At 40.8% G+C, this 14,809-nt stretch overlaps 1 protein-coding gene across 2 annotated transcripts in view; it reads left to right on the forward strand.

The window, feature by feature from the left end:
- The window catches only part of NCBP1 (nuclear cap binding protein subunit 1), a 50,018-nt gene extending 37,758 nt beyond the window's left edge, over positions 1-12,260 (forward strand). For both annotated transcript variants that reach the window (XM_039544467.1, XM_039544468.1), the window contains 8 exons: positions 474-596; positions 1,409-1,511; positions 4,685-4,778; positions 5,807-5,910; positions 6,892-7,006; positions 9,903-10,046; positions 10,446-10,559; positions 11,509-12,260. In XM_039544467.1, the coding sequence (XP_039400401.1) occupies positions 474-596; positions 1,409-1,511; positions 4,685-4,778; positions 5,807-5,910; positions 6,892-7,006; positions 9,903-10,046; positions 10,446-10,559; positions 11,509-11,622 (911 nt within the window). In that variant the 3' untranslated portion in view covers positions 11,623-12,260. The remainder of the gene's footprint in view (positions 1-473; positions 597-1,408; positions 1,512-4,684; positions 4,779-5,806; positions 5,911-6,891; positions 7,007-9,902; positions 10,047-10,445; positions 10,560-11,508) is intronic.
- Positions 12,261-14,809: the final 2,549 nt, after the last annotated feature.

A 14,809-nucleotide genomic window follows, 5' to 3' on the forward strand; every position in this document is an offset into this window, starting at 1 on the left:
GTGTGGATAACTTTTTGCTGCTGGAATAGAGGAAAAGGTGGACTTGGGAGGAAGAGAGGACAAATGGAGTTATCTGACTATACTAGTTTTGCAAAGCTTTTATGTGGGGAGGTGCTGCCACAGCTCTTAATGTCCTCGCTGCCTGGAATTGTGGATGTGGTTTGAAGTGTCATTACATAATTTAACTATTCACTGAATATTAAAATAAGTTCATATCTCGAGAGAAATTAGAGATTTGTGAGTTGGCTGCATGTGGTCCAGACATAGCACGAGAGCCTGCAGCTTGCTGCAAAATCCATATTTCCAGCATGCCAAAATCTCAGTTCTATTAATACAAAGCAGTAATTGTTGTTTTTTTAATTGTTCAAGGAAAAGTGTATGCTTTTCTGAGAAATGCACAAGCTGACATAAAAGTAACCCATATTCATTGCAACTAATTTTGAAGATGATCAGACCTTTTGTCTTACGTTTAGAGTCTCTGCCGGGCTATACTGTTGCACTCTGTTTGACCATTGCCATTAAAAACAAGACAAGTAATGATGAAATCTTCGGCATCTTAAAAGATGTGCCCAATCCTAACCAGGATGATGATGACGGTAAGGATATCTGACATTAGGCATTAAAGGTCATTTCTTCTGTGTTCAAAACTACTTTCACCACCCTATTGAACTAGGAGCTGTGCCTGGTACATGGCTTTGTACACTTTCTCCATTTAGCGTCACTTAACAGAAAACGGAACCAATATAAAACGTTGTGTGTATTCTCGTTTCTCTTGCCCTGCAGGCAGGGTCCATTCTTATCAATGGGATAGTGGTAGGAAGGAGTAAACTGGTATGGGATGTACTATTGGATGGCTGCTGCTGACAAAGATAGTATGAAAGAATGAAATAGTCCCCCAAACTTCACCGTCAGGATGCAGTTCTTGGCATTAGTAGAAAACCACTGGGTTATAGGAATCCTAAAGGGATTAAACTGCTGTTTATCCTCTGAAAAGAAAGATGTTGATAGGAGAGCTTTTGAAAGTCAGCAGTAGACTTTGCTAGGTTTGATAAAACTTTCAAATGCGTATGGAATCTTCCCTGCTGGTATGAAACAAGAGTTTGAGGATAAGGGAGTAATGTAGTGTAGTCCTAAATGTACTCAGTAGCTGCGTGACAGCGAGGTAAGACTATCTCTGCGTGGCAGCACCTGGCAGCCTGAGGGAGTTGCTGATAAAACTGCAGCTTTTAGGAAGCATTCACTGATTCCCTGTTCAGGCTGCAAAGCTCAAGTGCTAAATCTTAAGTTTTCCAAAATAAAGAAACCATGAATTATCTCCAGTGCTTTGTTTGCAGGGTTGGATTTTGATAAATACTTATAATACTGATTTTAATTTAACCCACTGTTTCAATTTGAAAACAACTTTCAGATGAAGGATTCACCTTTAACCCCTTGAAAATAGAAGTTTTTGTACAGACTCTGCTCCATTTAGCTGCCAAGTCGTTCAGCCACTCATTCAGTGCTCTGGCAAAGTAAGTGATAAATGCATTATTTCTGGGGTTATGGAACGCATTCGATTAGAACAGTGAATTGCTTGGTAGAGCTATTCTTCCGCAAGATTCAGTGTTTTGTGTGTTGCACAGTGTAATGTGAAAGTAAGGAAGGAGAGAGCTTTTTTTTTTTTTGTTAGTTAAAGGGGGTGGTAGTGTGAATCTTACTGTCCAAGCAGAGATCGTAATGTGCATTTTACTCCATGGGGATAGGTCAAGATTCTGCATGTTCTGAGACCTGCCTTAGCTTGTTGCTCACCTGGAAGAGTGCAGCAGTAGGTAGCACACTTCCCAGTGCCCACAGTGAGCCCCGAGGGCCCCACCAGCATAAAGGACACAGCAGCAAATTTGTGCATCCTTTTGCCCATGCCACACCTGCCAAGACCAGTGCACTTTGTGAGCATGGCTGGGTACAAGTTTTAATGCCCACACGTGAACCCTGCTAGAGTCCTGGGGGACTCATAAAGAGCTGGAGAGTCTTTTGGTCCCATCAGAGTATAGCTAAGGACGGAAGTAGGTCTGACAACATCATTTATATATTGGTATTAGACACTGCAAGCTCTGCTGCAGTTAAGATACAAGCTACGTTCAGTTGTGATAGTTGGGGTGGTATTGAAATGGAGGCTGTAACAGAAAGTGATCTGTCTGGAATATCATAGGTGACCTACCCGTGTACTATAATCTTCTAGGAGAACTGGAGGTAAGCTCACCCAAGCATGGGAGAAGAGCCAGCTCAAAAAGGGGTTATCTGATGTATCAAACACCGTCCTGGTCATTTTTCCTGCTCAGAACTGATGTAGCATGGTCTAAAAATTCCATATTTTTCTTTTAGAAGTTTTACTGAGTGAGGCTTGGTGTGTCTCACTAATTTGGACTTTCTTGGTGAAACTTAGACTAGTTCTGCATATGGGATAATATGTTGCAAGGGCATGTCCACACTGGGGCACTCGGATACGTTAAGGCAAATCAACTAAAGGTGTGAAGTCAATGTTCATAAGTTAAAATGTTAAATCCACGCCTGGCTGCTCTCATTCAGGAGAGAAGTGGCAATATTTCGCTGTAGATTAAATTCCATTAAGGGCTTGTCTACATGAACAATTAGACTGTGTCCAGCTGGGGTCTGAATTACTCCACACTAGCCTGCTGTGATCGAACTGTGGACACCCTGATGACTCACCGTAACAGTTTGTTAGAGTTCTTTAACATGTGTCGCCCAGAGCATGCACAGACCGAGAGACCACAGCAGGCTAGTGTGGGGAAGATTCACACCCTGGCTTGCCGCAGCCTAATTATTCTGCTTTACTCCCAATTGAGATCATCCACATGGGGACCTAACCCTCATCGGTTTCAAACTAGTAGTTCATCTGCCTTAACTTTCCGAAGTATTCCTGTGTAGACGTGTACTATTAGAGAATTGCCATGAACTGGTCACAGTGCCAGGTTTCAGAGTGGTAACCGTGTTAGTCTGTATCAGCAAAAACAATGGGGAGTCCTTGTGGCACCTTAAAGACTAAGAAATTTATTTGGGCATAAGCTTTCGTGGGCTAGAGCCCACTTCATCAGATGCATGAAGTGGGGGGGAGAGAGATAGCTCGGTGGTTTGAGCACTGGCCTGCTAAACCCAGGGTTGTGTAAGAGATATATACCAATCAATCTAGACTGAAGGGACCTTGAAAGGTCAATCATCCCAGCAGCCCCCTTCACAGCAGGACCCAATTTTTGCCCCCAGATCTAGTGGCCCCCCTCAAGGATTGAACTCACAACCCTGGGTTTAGCAGGCCAGTGCTCAAACCACTGAGCGATCCCTCCCCCAAGTTCAATCCTTGAGGGGGCTACTTAGGGATCTGGGGCAAAAATTGGTCCTGCTAGTGAAGGCAGGGGGCTGGACTCGATGACCTTTCAAGGTCCCTTCCAGTTCTAGGAGATTGGTATATCTCCTATTATTTATTATTATGCATGAAGTGAAAAATACAGGCACAGTATAAATACATGAAAGGATGGGGGTTGCTTTACCAAGTATGAGGTCAGTCTAATGCGATAAATCAACTAACAGCAAGATACCAAGGGAGGAAAAATATCTTTCGAAGTTGACAAGAAGGTGTGAGTAATAGTACGGAGAAATTAGTATTGGGGAAATTAAGTTTAGGTTTTGTAATGACCCAACCACTCCCAGTCTTTATTCAGGCCTAGTCTGATGGTGTCCAGTTTACAAATTAATTCCAGTTCTGCAGCTTCACGTTGGAGTCTGTTTTTGAAGTTTTTGTTGTTGAAGTGTTGCCACTTTTAGGGCTATTATTGAGTGAACAGAGAGATTGAAGTGTTCTCCTACGGGTTTTTGAATGTTATGATTCCTGATGTCAGATTTGTGTCCATTGATTCTTTTGTGTAGAGACTGTCCGGTTTGGCCAATGTATATGGCAGAGGGGCATTGCTGGCACATGATGGCATATATCACATTGGTAGATGTGCAGGTGACCGAGCCTCAGATGGTGTGGCGGCTGTGGTTAGGTCCTATGATGATGTCCCTCGAATAGATATGTGGACAGAATTGGCACTGGGGTTTGTAGCAAGGTTTCCTGGGTTGGTGTTTTTGTTGTGTGGTGTGTGGTTGCTGATGAGTGTTTGTTTCAGGTTGGGGCACTGTCTGTAGGGGAGGACTGCTCTGTCTCCCAAGGTCTGAGAGTGAGGGATCATCCTTCAGGATAGGTTGAAGATCCTTGATGATGCACTGGAGAGGTTTTAGTTGGGGGCTGAAGGTGATGGCTAGTGGTGTCTGTTACTTTCTTTGTTGGACCTGTCTTGTAGAAGGTGGCTTCTCGGTACTCTTGAGTATGTCTACACAGCCTGTAGCAGTGAGCCTCCCAGCCCGGGTCCGTGAACTCGGGCTTGGGGGGTTCATATTACTGTGCTAAAAATAGCTGCATAGACAGTGCTTTGAAGTTGCAGCTTGGCCTCTGAACCTGTCCCCCTCCCTAGCTCTAGCCTGAGCCGCAATGTCTACACGGCTATTTTTAGTGCTGTAGTACAAGCCCAGGTCTGTCAACTCGGAGGCTCACTACCATATGCTGCATAGGCATACTCTCTACCAAACTTTTACTGGACCACTTCAACTGCTTGCTGTGCATCCACTGCTCACTTTTCTTTATTATAATAAGGTTTCATGAAGTCTTCAAAACACTCGCTGAAAGTGATGAGGGGAAGCTCCATGTGCTGAGGGTTGTGTATGAGGTCTGGAAGAACCATCCACAGGTAAGGGTGGTTTCAGAGGTTTGTTGAAGCTTACATTCTCACGATAATGGGATACAACATAATGAACACTGAAAAGCCTAGAAACTGAATTGTTTGCAAAGACAAAGTTGCATTTTATGCTCACTTAAACAGTGGCCACACTTTTTTTTTTTACTTAAATTGTATATTAGAAAGAATTCAACATTTATTTACTGGTGTTACTAACAGCATCTTAGATTAGATATCAAATTTTTATCTGTTTCTCACTGTGCTAACTCCTTTCAGCATTTATTTCAATTGATGGCAATTTGACGTTTGGGTTGCAAACCCTGCAAGAGAATGTCTCATTAAAACAGCCATTTCCATTGGGGGGAATCATTATGGAATCATTTCTCTTGGTCTTAAGTTTTGTAAGAGTTTGTTTTAGAAAATCTAAACTTGAGCCAAATGCTTCAAAGTGAGAAATAGAAGTCTATCACTTAGAACTTGCTCTGACTTCAGATATTACTTGAAATAAAAAGTGGTTATGATAAACTTGGGCTCAAGGCAATGTGCTTGTAGAATTGACTGGATCAACTGATCTGGCAGACTGGTTTTGTGATAGGGCTGTTGCTTAATTGAGGTAAATATAACCTTAATTTTTTGGCTGTGTTACTGTGATTCAGCAGTCGTTAGTGTTCAGTTCAAAGTAGTGCACCAATTGAACTAAATGTAGATACAGATTGAGTTAAATTGTTACAGGTCTTCTAGTGTGAACACTGTGCGTGGACAATGTGATAGTCACACCAGCTTGCCCGTATCTGGTTAAAATTGCACCTTTAGTTAAACTCATCTACACACACTGTGCAGCAGGCCTCTAGAGAAGCAGCTGCCTTTACAGAGGGCATTCAGCTATAACTGATAGCACCTAATCCTGGGGTGTATTGACCTGTTGCATCCTATGTTTCGCACCAGCAGTGAGCAGGGAGGATTGAGTATCTCTTATTGCCATAGGTATCGTGATGCTATAATATAGTCAACAGAACTTTTTCTTTTCTCCCACAATGCAGATGATTGCTGTGCTTGTGGATAAGATGATTAGGACACAGATAGTTGATTGTGCTGCCGTAGCAAACTGGATCTTCTCTCCAGAGCTTGCTCATGATTTTACTAGGTAACAAAATGAATTCTCTGTTGAAACTAACATTCAGTTGGTTTAGACATACTTTCACTTTGTGGATCATGTACACTGAATACTAGATTTTTTACTTTGCTCAAATACTTGGCCTTATTATGGTAAGCAAACAATTTAAAAAAAATAAAAATTAACTTTGCTCTTCATACACAACCTACGTGTCAAGCCCGCCAAAAAGGATATTTGTCATTCAACATTCTCCATTTACAGTTGAGGTGGTGTGGGTTTATAATGAACCCAAGAATCCATCTCGGCTAGTTTCTGGACAATGGCCTATAACTTCAGTGTGCCTCTGAGGAAGGTACACATCTACAGTCGCCATGCAAACTGCTCGTTGGCACAAGGACTGTCTTGTTCTGCACTAGTTTATGACAACAGTGAATATCCAAACCATTAAAGAATCTCTTAAAGTAAACAAGGCTTGAGCGAAAAGGATACCACATGACAGTATCCTAAGGAGACTCTAGCATCTTGACATTTTTTAACTCCCTTGACATAGAACAGTCTAACAAAACAGATCCATGATGTGCCTTCATGCATTCCTGAATGAATTCAAAATAAAACACCACTAATATTTCAAGGTAAAATAGAGGAAAGATCCCACTGTTTGTAATAGGAAACCACACCTGTTTAAGTGTACTCCCCTACTATTAATATTTGTACTTCATGTGCATACTTTGCATAAATTGCAAAGGAATTCAGATTATAGTTGAAACTTTGGAAAATTCTTCCTGTGCATGTATTTCTGTAATAAAGTATGTACACTTAGTACATTCTGGTAACACTTGAAACCTGTACTGTTCCTGTTAGTCTGAATAAGAAGGTTGAGGCTAAAATACAGCTAAAATTTTAGACGTGTTTTTTTTTTTCCTCTCTCTCTGCTTTTTAACAGTTTACTATTTATTGTGTTCTTGTATTTTGTTACTGGCTACATTAAGGTTATAATTGGTTCTCTGCTAGGTTCTATATCTGGGAGATCTTACACTCCACGATTCGTAAGATGAACAAGCACGTAGTGAAGATCCAAAAGGAGCTAGAGGAGACGAAAGCAAGATTAGCCAGGCAACACAAACGAGTATGTATCTTGTTTTGTATCTTGAAGTAAAGCCATGTACTTTTCACATTTACTGCATTTCAGACTAAATCCTACTTTTTCTGTGGCAAGATGCAGGTCAACTGATATGAGACCTGCTCTGTGAGACACAAAATAAACATCAGTAGCACTTAGATATTGACTTGGATTCCACGGGGATTGTGATACTAACATGATCTTCAAATACAGCTGTAAAGGCTGTTACAGCCAAGAAGTCAAAATAAATGGAGCTCAGTTCACATTCCTTTACTACTTTTTTGGTCTTTCTCATAAGTTAACTACAAAAGAACACTAAATTTTTGTTGCCAATTATAGATGCTGCAGTGACAGCTACCTCTCACCTAACTCAATCTCATTTTCTGTTACATTCTTGTGTAGCAATGGAAATTGTATTTTCAGTATTTCAGCTTTACTGTAGTTGCAGATCTCCAATCAACAGGTTAATCATTAATATTTGGAGGATTTTCTTGACATGCTGTATTAGGAGGAGAACATCACCAGGGAGACATGTAAATTGTTTTTAACTAAACAACGTTAAGTGTTCTGGATTTTTTTCTTCAACAGCAAACCTATAATAGTTTAACAAAAAAGCATATGTCCCTTGCTTCTCACATTTATCTCCAGACTTCTTCTCCCTGTCCAGATCTATTCCGCCCCCAACAATCTTCTATTCATTGAACTTTTTTGAAACTTTTCACTTTTAGAGAAAGGTAAGGGATTTACTCTGTGTATACAAATTTGCAGAGGGAAAATACAGTTGAGGTCTGTTGTTTCTCACCTCTATATATTATTTATTTATTTTAAAATGTTTTTGCTGTTAACAAGCACGTTCTTTCTGGAGACACAAATCCACAGTTTGAGAACTGCAAAACTAAGCATTTCTGATGGTATCTTCTAGACTGAGCACTGAGTCCCATTGGGTAGATAGAAAGATTAACCTAAATAATCTATACAGAAGCCCCTGGAACCCCATAAAATTGGGTCCCTAATCCATGAACTATTGGAACTCATTTACAAAACTTTTCTTAAACATTACATGAATATATTCTCATACTATAGAATTAGAATTTATAATCCCTATTCCAGGATGAGATGCATTATAGCTCAAAGATATCTTAATTAAAATAGGTCTTTTCCTCAAAAGGCATTTTATCAAAAAAATCCAATTTAAATAAAACAAATCCATTTTTTTAAACCATCGATTTGTTTTATCCACCCTGATTTTGAATGCTCATGTGTGACTGTACCCCCAAAAGTTCCTGTACGAGAAGGTAAGTCTCTAAACACTACATTTTGATTCTAAGGATAACTGAATGAATGCCAAAATAGATTAAATGGGAAAGCTGATTTGCTGACATCCCAAACTATACTTGTGGAAAAAATTGAGTCTTGGCCTTCCACGCAAAGTCTGTATGTGCATTAGAAGCGCTTAGTACCTTGAATGGCTTCTCCATTTATCTTTAGCATAATTAGTTTTATTTAATGCACTTCCAGTTATGCTGAAATTCAGTTCTGAACAATATTGTCGGCTGTGTTGTGTGAACGGTGCTGCCCTGCACGGTGTCCAGAGGACTGCACCTGTAACGCTGTAATGCTGATATGAGCCATTTTAAAAAGGGTTACGTCTGGGGCTGCAGAGGAAGAAAAGTACTTGCTTGTCAGTTTTTCGGCAGGCCAGTCACACCTCTTGGATTACCTAACACAGGGCCCTAGTTTTGTCACCCTAAATTGTTTTTGCTTATAGTATTTCTACAAATATTTGAAGTTTATAGCTGTTAATTTATGGACAGATTTGCAGGAAAACAATCTTTTGTGAGACTAACAAAGCAAATAATACCTGCAATCAAAACCTTAATCTGCCCAATTCCTTATTTCCTACTAAACTGCATTTAGTTTTGTATTACTTCCCTTAACTGACTCGTGGCTAGTTGCTAAGGGTCAAATGGCAGTTCTGAAGATGGTTTTTTAAATAGATTAGGGACAGACAGTAACTGTTTGGGGGTGGGACTAGATGACCTCCTGAGGTCCCTTCCAACCCTGAGATTCTACGATTCTATGTTATCTACATTTTTCTTTCGTAAGGAGCACCACAATGAGCCCATGTCACAATGACAAGGGCTAACGGCAGCTCTGTCCCCTTCCTGGTGTCAGAGTGCACCCTCTCCAGTGTCAGGCCTCATGCCTTTACCTCTCCCGGGGTGCTGTTAGACCAGGCCCAGCGCCCAGGGTATTAACTGCGCACACCCAGCAGATCCTACTGAGGTCTGGCACCTGCTGTTCTTCCATCCAGGAGTCTGTGCCCAGTGGTGTGTTTAGTGACCAGACAGCCTTTCTAAACCAAGGTGGTTATTTTAGCAGTAGAAACAAAGCATTTAAAGAAGATTTTAAAACAACCTTACCATCCACGGCAGGTAAATGAAGCCGGCCTAACTTCTTCAGACAGCCCCACTGAGTGTGGGCATGTCTGTCTGTCTGTCTGGTTCCCGCCTCTTGGGGGTGGGGGAGGAGGAGGAGGAATCTTCCTTTTGAAACCTGTCGCAGTTGTTTTGATCTCCTGGTTCCCAGGCCTTGTCCTGTCCTGGTGGTGTCTCTTCTCACTGCAAGTGTTTGCTGAAAAGTGGTCTGACTTGAGAGATTCCTCTTCCCTTCCAGCCCCATGTAAACTAAAGCAGCATATTCATACAGCAAACAGCCCACGAATGCAGTCAATATACAGTATTGATAAATGATTACAGAGAAGTTCCACTTCCATCAAGCCTCATTAGGCAAGTTGCGAGCAGCCATGCACGTGCCTCGTACTATGGGCAGTATCAGGATCTCAGTATCCAAACTTTACCAAGGCTGGCTGTGTCAGTAACGTCATTACTTTCACTTCCAGCGAGACAGTGATGACGACGACGATGACGATGACCGAAGCAGCGATAGGGAAGATGGACCGTTGGAAGAGCAGATAGAACGCTTGCAGGAGAAAGTAGAATCTGCTCAGAGTGAACAAAAGAATCTCTTCCTCGTTATATTCCAGGTAACGGTGTGGGATTTCATCCCTCTGGCAACTCTCAACTTCTAAGGGGACTAGAATTCAGAGGGTGCGGGGAAGGATGAATAGGAAGCTAGTAATGTGGTCTGGCCACTCCAGAGCAAGGAACTTCTAGGTTCCCCCTAGAGAGGCCTTGTCAAAGTGTTTGCATAAAGGAGTTCTTCTACTGGATTGCGCCTTTCTTGAGCAAGCAAAAGGCAGTGTTTGTCTAAATGCAGTTTTTAGTATCTCTTAATTTAAATGAATTATTCAGACTTGACTGTTCATAACTTCTGTAGAATATCTCATGGATTATTTTGTCCAGAATAATACATATTTATCTAAGGTTAGAGAGTTTCCTTCATGCTTAACCAGTACTTCATTTAAAACTATTCTCTTTTTTAGCGTTTCATTATGATATTAACAGAGCATTTAGTGCGGTGTGAAACTGGTGGGATTGATGTAATTACGCCTTGGTACAAGAACTGCATAGAGAGACTGCAGCAGATCTTCTTACAGGTTGGTCTCATTCAGCAGGTAGATAATGCTTAGTGACTTGAGACTCCGTCCTGTTCATCTAGCCTTGTCCACTTCATTTAATTAAAATACAGCTGGCTGGGGCAGCCTTGTCCTAATTGGTTAGCACAGGGGATTGTGCAAAGGTCTCCTTGCTTCTAATCCCAGTTTTGCCAGTGACTGTTACTGTAGAGAAGCTATTAGTTAACTGTCCCTCCATTGTAAAATGGGTGTAAATACAAAGCGGAAGGGGTATATCAAGACTTGATGCTTGTAAAGGCACTTTAAGATCCACTAAGAGGTGCTATTATATGTAAGTGCCAAGAATTGATTGAGAGAGGGTAGTTGTATCTATGAAATGACTGCAGCCCTGGGAGGGAATGTTTAAAGACCCCCTATTAAACCACAAGAACTTTGGAACTGTGCTGTCTCTTTAAAATCTGGTAACCAGTGTAAAAAGACTAAAGTTTGTGATGACTTGGCTGAAAGTGACAGGCCAAGAACTTGAAATACTGGCTGGTGACTGCACAGAGTGTGGTATGTAATTCTTCATGTGGATTACTCTCCCATATTTGTAAACAAAGTTTGCATGGCCTCCTAGCGTGTATTTGGGCCCAAACCTACAGTTACCCCATGCACGTGCAGAGGCCCACCCACAGCTCACGTAGAGTCACTGTTGCTAGCATCTTCCAGCTTGTTTTGCATAGGGAGAGTACAAGCACTTAGCAGTACAAGACATGAACACAACTGCAGTTCCTACATCCTGTCATCTCCCCAGGCTACACCGTCCTTGCAGCTGGTAGAAATTACGTGCAGCCCTGCCCAGCACCCAGTGTAGCCCTAAGTTTTGGCCAACAATTTGGCTGCAGTGTGTGATGCATGTTCTGTTCTCTGCATGTTTTGGTACATAAAGGCAAATAAGAGTAATAAAGGTGCCTGTCTCTGTCTGCAGCATCACCAGATAATCCAGCAGTACATGGTGACCTTGGAGAACCTGCTCTTTACTGCTGAATTGGACCATCACATATTGGCTGTTTTTCAGCAGTTCTGTGCTCTGCAGGCCTGAGAGTTTTTCACATGCCGAGTCGTATCTGCAGGACTTGCACTGATTTCATATTTTTAAACAAAAAGGGGAAAACTTGACATGGGGAAGGAAGAAGCCTTGAATGCAAGATGGCTTGCCACGTTCTTCTGTGTAAACGATACAGTACTCTAACAGACATCAACTGTTTTAGCGTCCTAGGCCTTTGTTATAACTGATAGAGGACTGGTGTGGAATAATTATGAATTATTTTAATTTGTCCTTTAATTTTAAATGGTTTGAATGTTGGCTTCATCATAGCATTTGTTTGGTTTTTTTGTTCGTTTCTCCCCTCTGTCGTTTATATAAAAATAAATAGGAAAAATATTAGAGAATTCGTTACCTCTGCCTAATCCTTAAACCAAACAGATCCCCAAATTACCATAATGTGAAGCAGGTCATAGAGCGTCTTGTGAATGTGACAGACATGCAACTCTTCAGTGAGCAACTTGATAAATTCTCTTTAGTTAGGCAGAGGAAAAATATCTTAACTTCAGGCATGTGAAACGCTGAGTCAAGCTTACAAAGTAGTCTAGAGCATATGGGTTTATTACCAAACTGAATAGATTTTCACAGTTTGAAAGAGAATGTGGTTGAAATACAGTTGAAATATGTTTTTTAAATCTATTGTCTGGTGTCTTTTTTTTTATTACAGTAATTACAAACATTATGCTGCTCATAAACATAACTGTTCATTACAAAAGATTTTGTAGGAAGTGTTAACAGTTGGGAAGCTTCATGCTGACATCTTCTGAGGAATATATTGCTACTTTCCAACACCCTAAAAAGATGAGTTACCACCTTACAGTGCCTGTCAAAACATCTAAATCATTCAGATAATAGAAGCACATGCAGGGTGTTTCCCCTTCAAATTAGATTCCCCTTGGGATGCTCTCTGAATCAGGCAGTTCCCATTTGAACACCGTGGACAGTGTACCGTCCTTAAATGCTAACCTCTCTCCCAAGAAGAGACTGGAATACAAAATGTAAATAGGTTAATCTTGTTATCATTGATTGTAGCTTTTCCACCAGCAGTCTTGTAGTCACCTAAGAACTTAAGAATGGCCACACTGGGTCAGACCAGTGCTTCCATCTAAGCCCTGTGTCCTGTCTTCTGAGAGTGACTGATGCTAGATGCTTCAGAGGAGAACAACAGAACAGGTAATCATCAAGTGATCCATCCTCTGTCATCCTGTCCCAGCATCTGTTAGAGGTTTAGGGATACCCAGAGCATGGAGTTGTCCCTGACTACCTTGGCTAATAGCCATTGATTCTATCTGATTCTTTTTTTGAATCCAATTATTCTTTTGGCCTTCACAACATCCCTGGCAAGGAGTTCCACAGGTTTACTGTGTGTTGTGTGAAGAAATACTTATTTTTGTTTGTTTCAAACCTGCTGCCTGTTAATTTCATTGGGGGACCCCGGTTTTTGTGTTATGCGCAGGGGTAAATAACACTTCCTTATTTTTCCACACCAATAATGATTTTATAGATCTCAATCATATCCCCCTTACTTGTCTTTTCCCAGCTGAAAAGTCCCAGTCTTTTTAATCTCTCTTCATACAGAAACTATTCCACACCATAATCATTTTTGTTGCCCTTATGTACTTTTTCCACATCTAATACATCTTTTTTGAGATGGGGCGACCAGAGCTGCATGTGGTATTCAAGGTGTAGGATGTACCATGGATTTTTAGAGGTATTCTATTTTCTATTTTTTATTTTTATCTCTCTCCTAATGGTTCCTAACATAGTTAGCTTTTTTGACCGCCACTGCACATTGGATGGATATTTTCAGAGAACTATACACGATGACTCCAAGATCTTTCTTGAATGGTAACAGCTAATTTAGACCCTATCGCTTTGTATGTATTGGGATTATGTTTTCCAATGTTCATTATTTTGCATTTATCAACATGGAATTTTATTTACCATTTTATTGCTGAGTCACCCAGTTTTGTGAAATCCCTTTAACTCTTCGCAGTCTGCTTTGGACTTTACTGTCTTGAGTAATTTTGTATCTACAAATTTTGTCACCTCACTGTTTACCCCTTTTTCCAGATCATTTATGAATATGTTGAACAGCCCTGGTCCCAGAACAGATCCCTGGGAGACTCTATTTACCCCTTTCTATTCTGAAAACTGACCATTTATTCCTACACTTTGTGTTCTGTGTTTAACCACTTACTGATCCATGAGAGAACATTCCATCTTACACCATGACTGCTTACTTTTCTTAAGAGCCTTTGAGGGACCTTGTCAAAGATTTTCCAAAAGTCCGTATATACGATATCACCTTTGTTCACATTGGTTGACCCTCTCAAAGAATTTTAATAATGGGTAATAATAATAATAAAGGCATGATTTCCCTTTACAAAAGCTGTGTTGACTCTTCCCCAACATCGTATTTACTTATGTATGACGATTCTGTTCTTTATGTAGTTTCAACCAGTTTGCCCAGTACTGAAGTTAGGCTTCCTGGCCTGTAATTGCCCGGATCGCCTCTGGAACCTTTCTTAAACATTGGTGTTACACTAGCGATCCTCAAGTCATCTGGCACAGAGGCTGATTTAAGTGATAAGTTGCATACCATAGTTAGTAGTTCTGCAGTTTCATAACTGAGATCCTTCAGAACTCTTGGGTGAATCCCGTCTGGTCCTGGTGACTTACTATATAATTTTATTAATTTTGTTCCAAAACCACCTCTATTGACACCTCAATCAGACTGTTCCTCAGATTTGTCTCATAATAAGACTGGTTCAGGTGTGGGAATCTTCAATCCTGTGCAGTGAAGGCCAATGCAAAGAATTCATTTAGCTTCTCTGCTAGGGCCTTGTCTTCCCTGAGTGCTCCTTTAGCACCTCAGCTGTCCAGGGGCCCCACTGATTGTTTGGCAGCTTCCGGCTTCTGATGGACTTAAATATTTTTTGCTGTTAATTTTTATCTTTTGCTAGTTCTTTGGATTTTTTTGGCCTGCTTATTATACTTTTACACTTTGACTTGCCAGGGTTTATGCTCCTTTCTATTTTCTTCAGAAGGATTTGACTTCCAATTTTTAAAAGATGCCTTTTTTTCCCCTGTAACTGCCTCTTTTACTCTGTTTAGCCACTCTCATTTTTTGGTCCTCTTACTTTTTTTTTTTGTATTTGAGAGAAACATTTAATTTTAGCCT

The sequence above is a fragment of the Mauremys reevesii genome, linkage group 6 (genome assembly GCF_016161935.1).
Source record: "Mauremys reevesii isolate NIE-2019 linkage group 6, ASM1616193v1, whole genome shotgun sequence".
NCBI lineage: Eukaryota > Metazoa > Chordata > Testudines > Geoemydidae > Mauremys > Mauremys reevesii.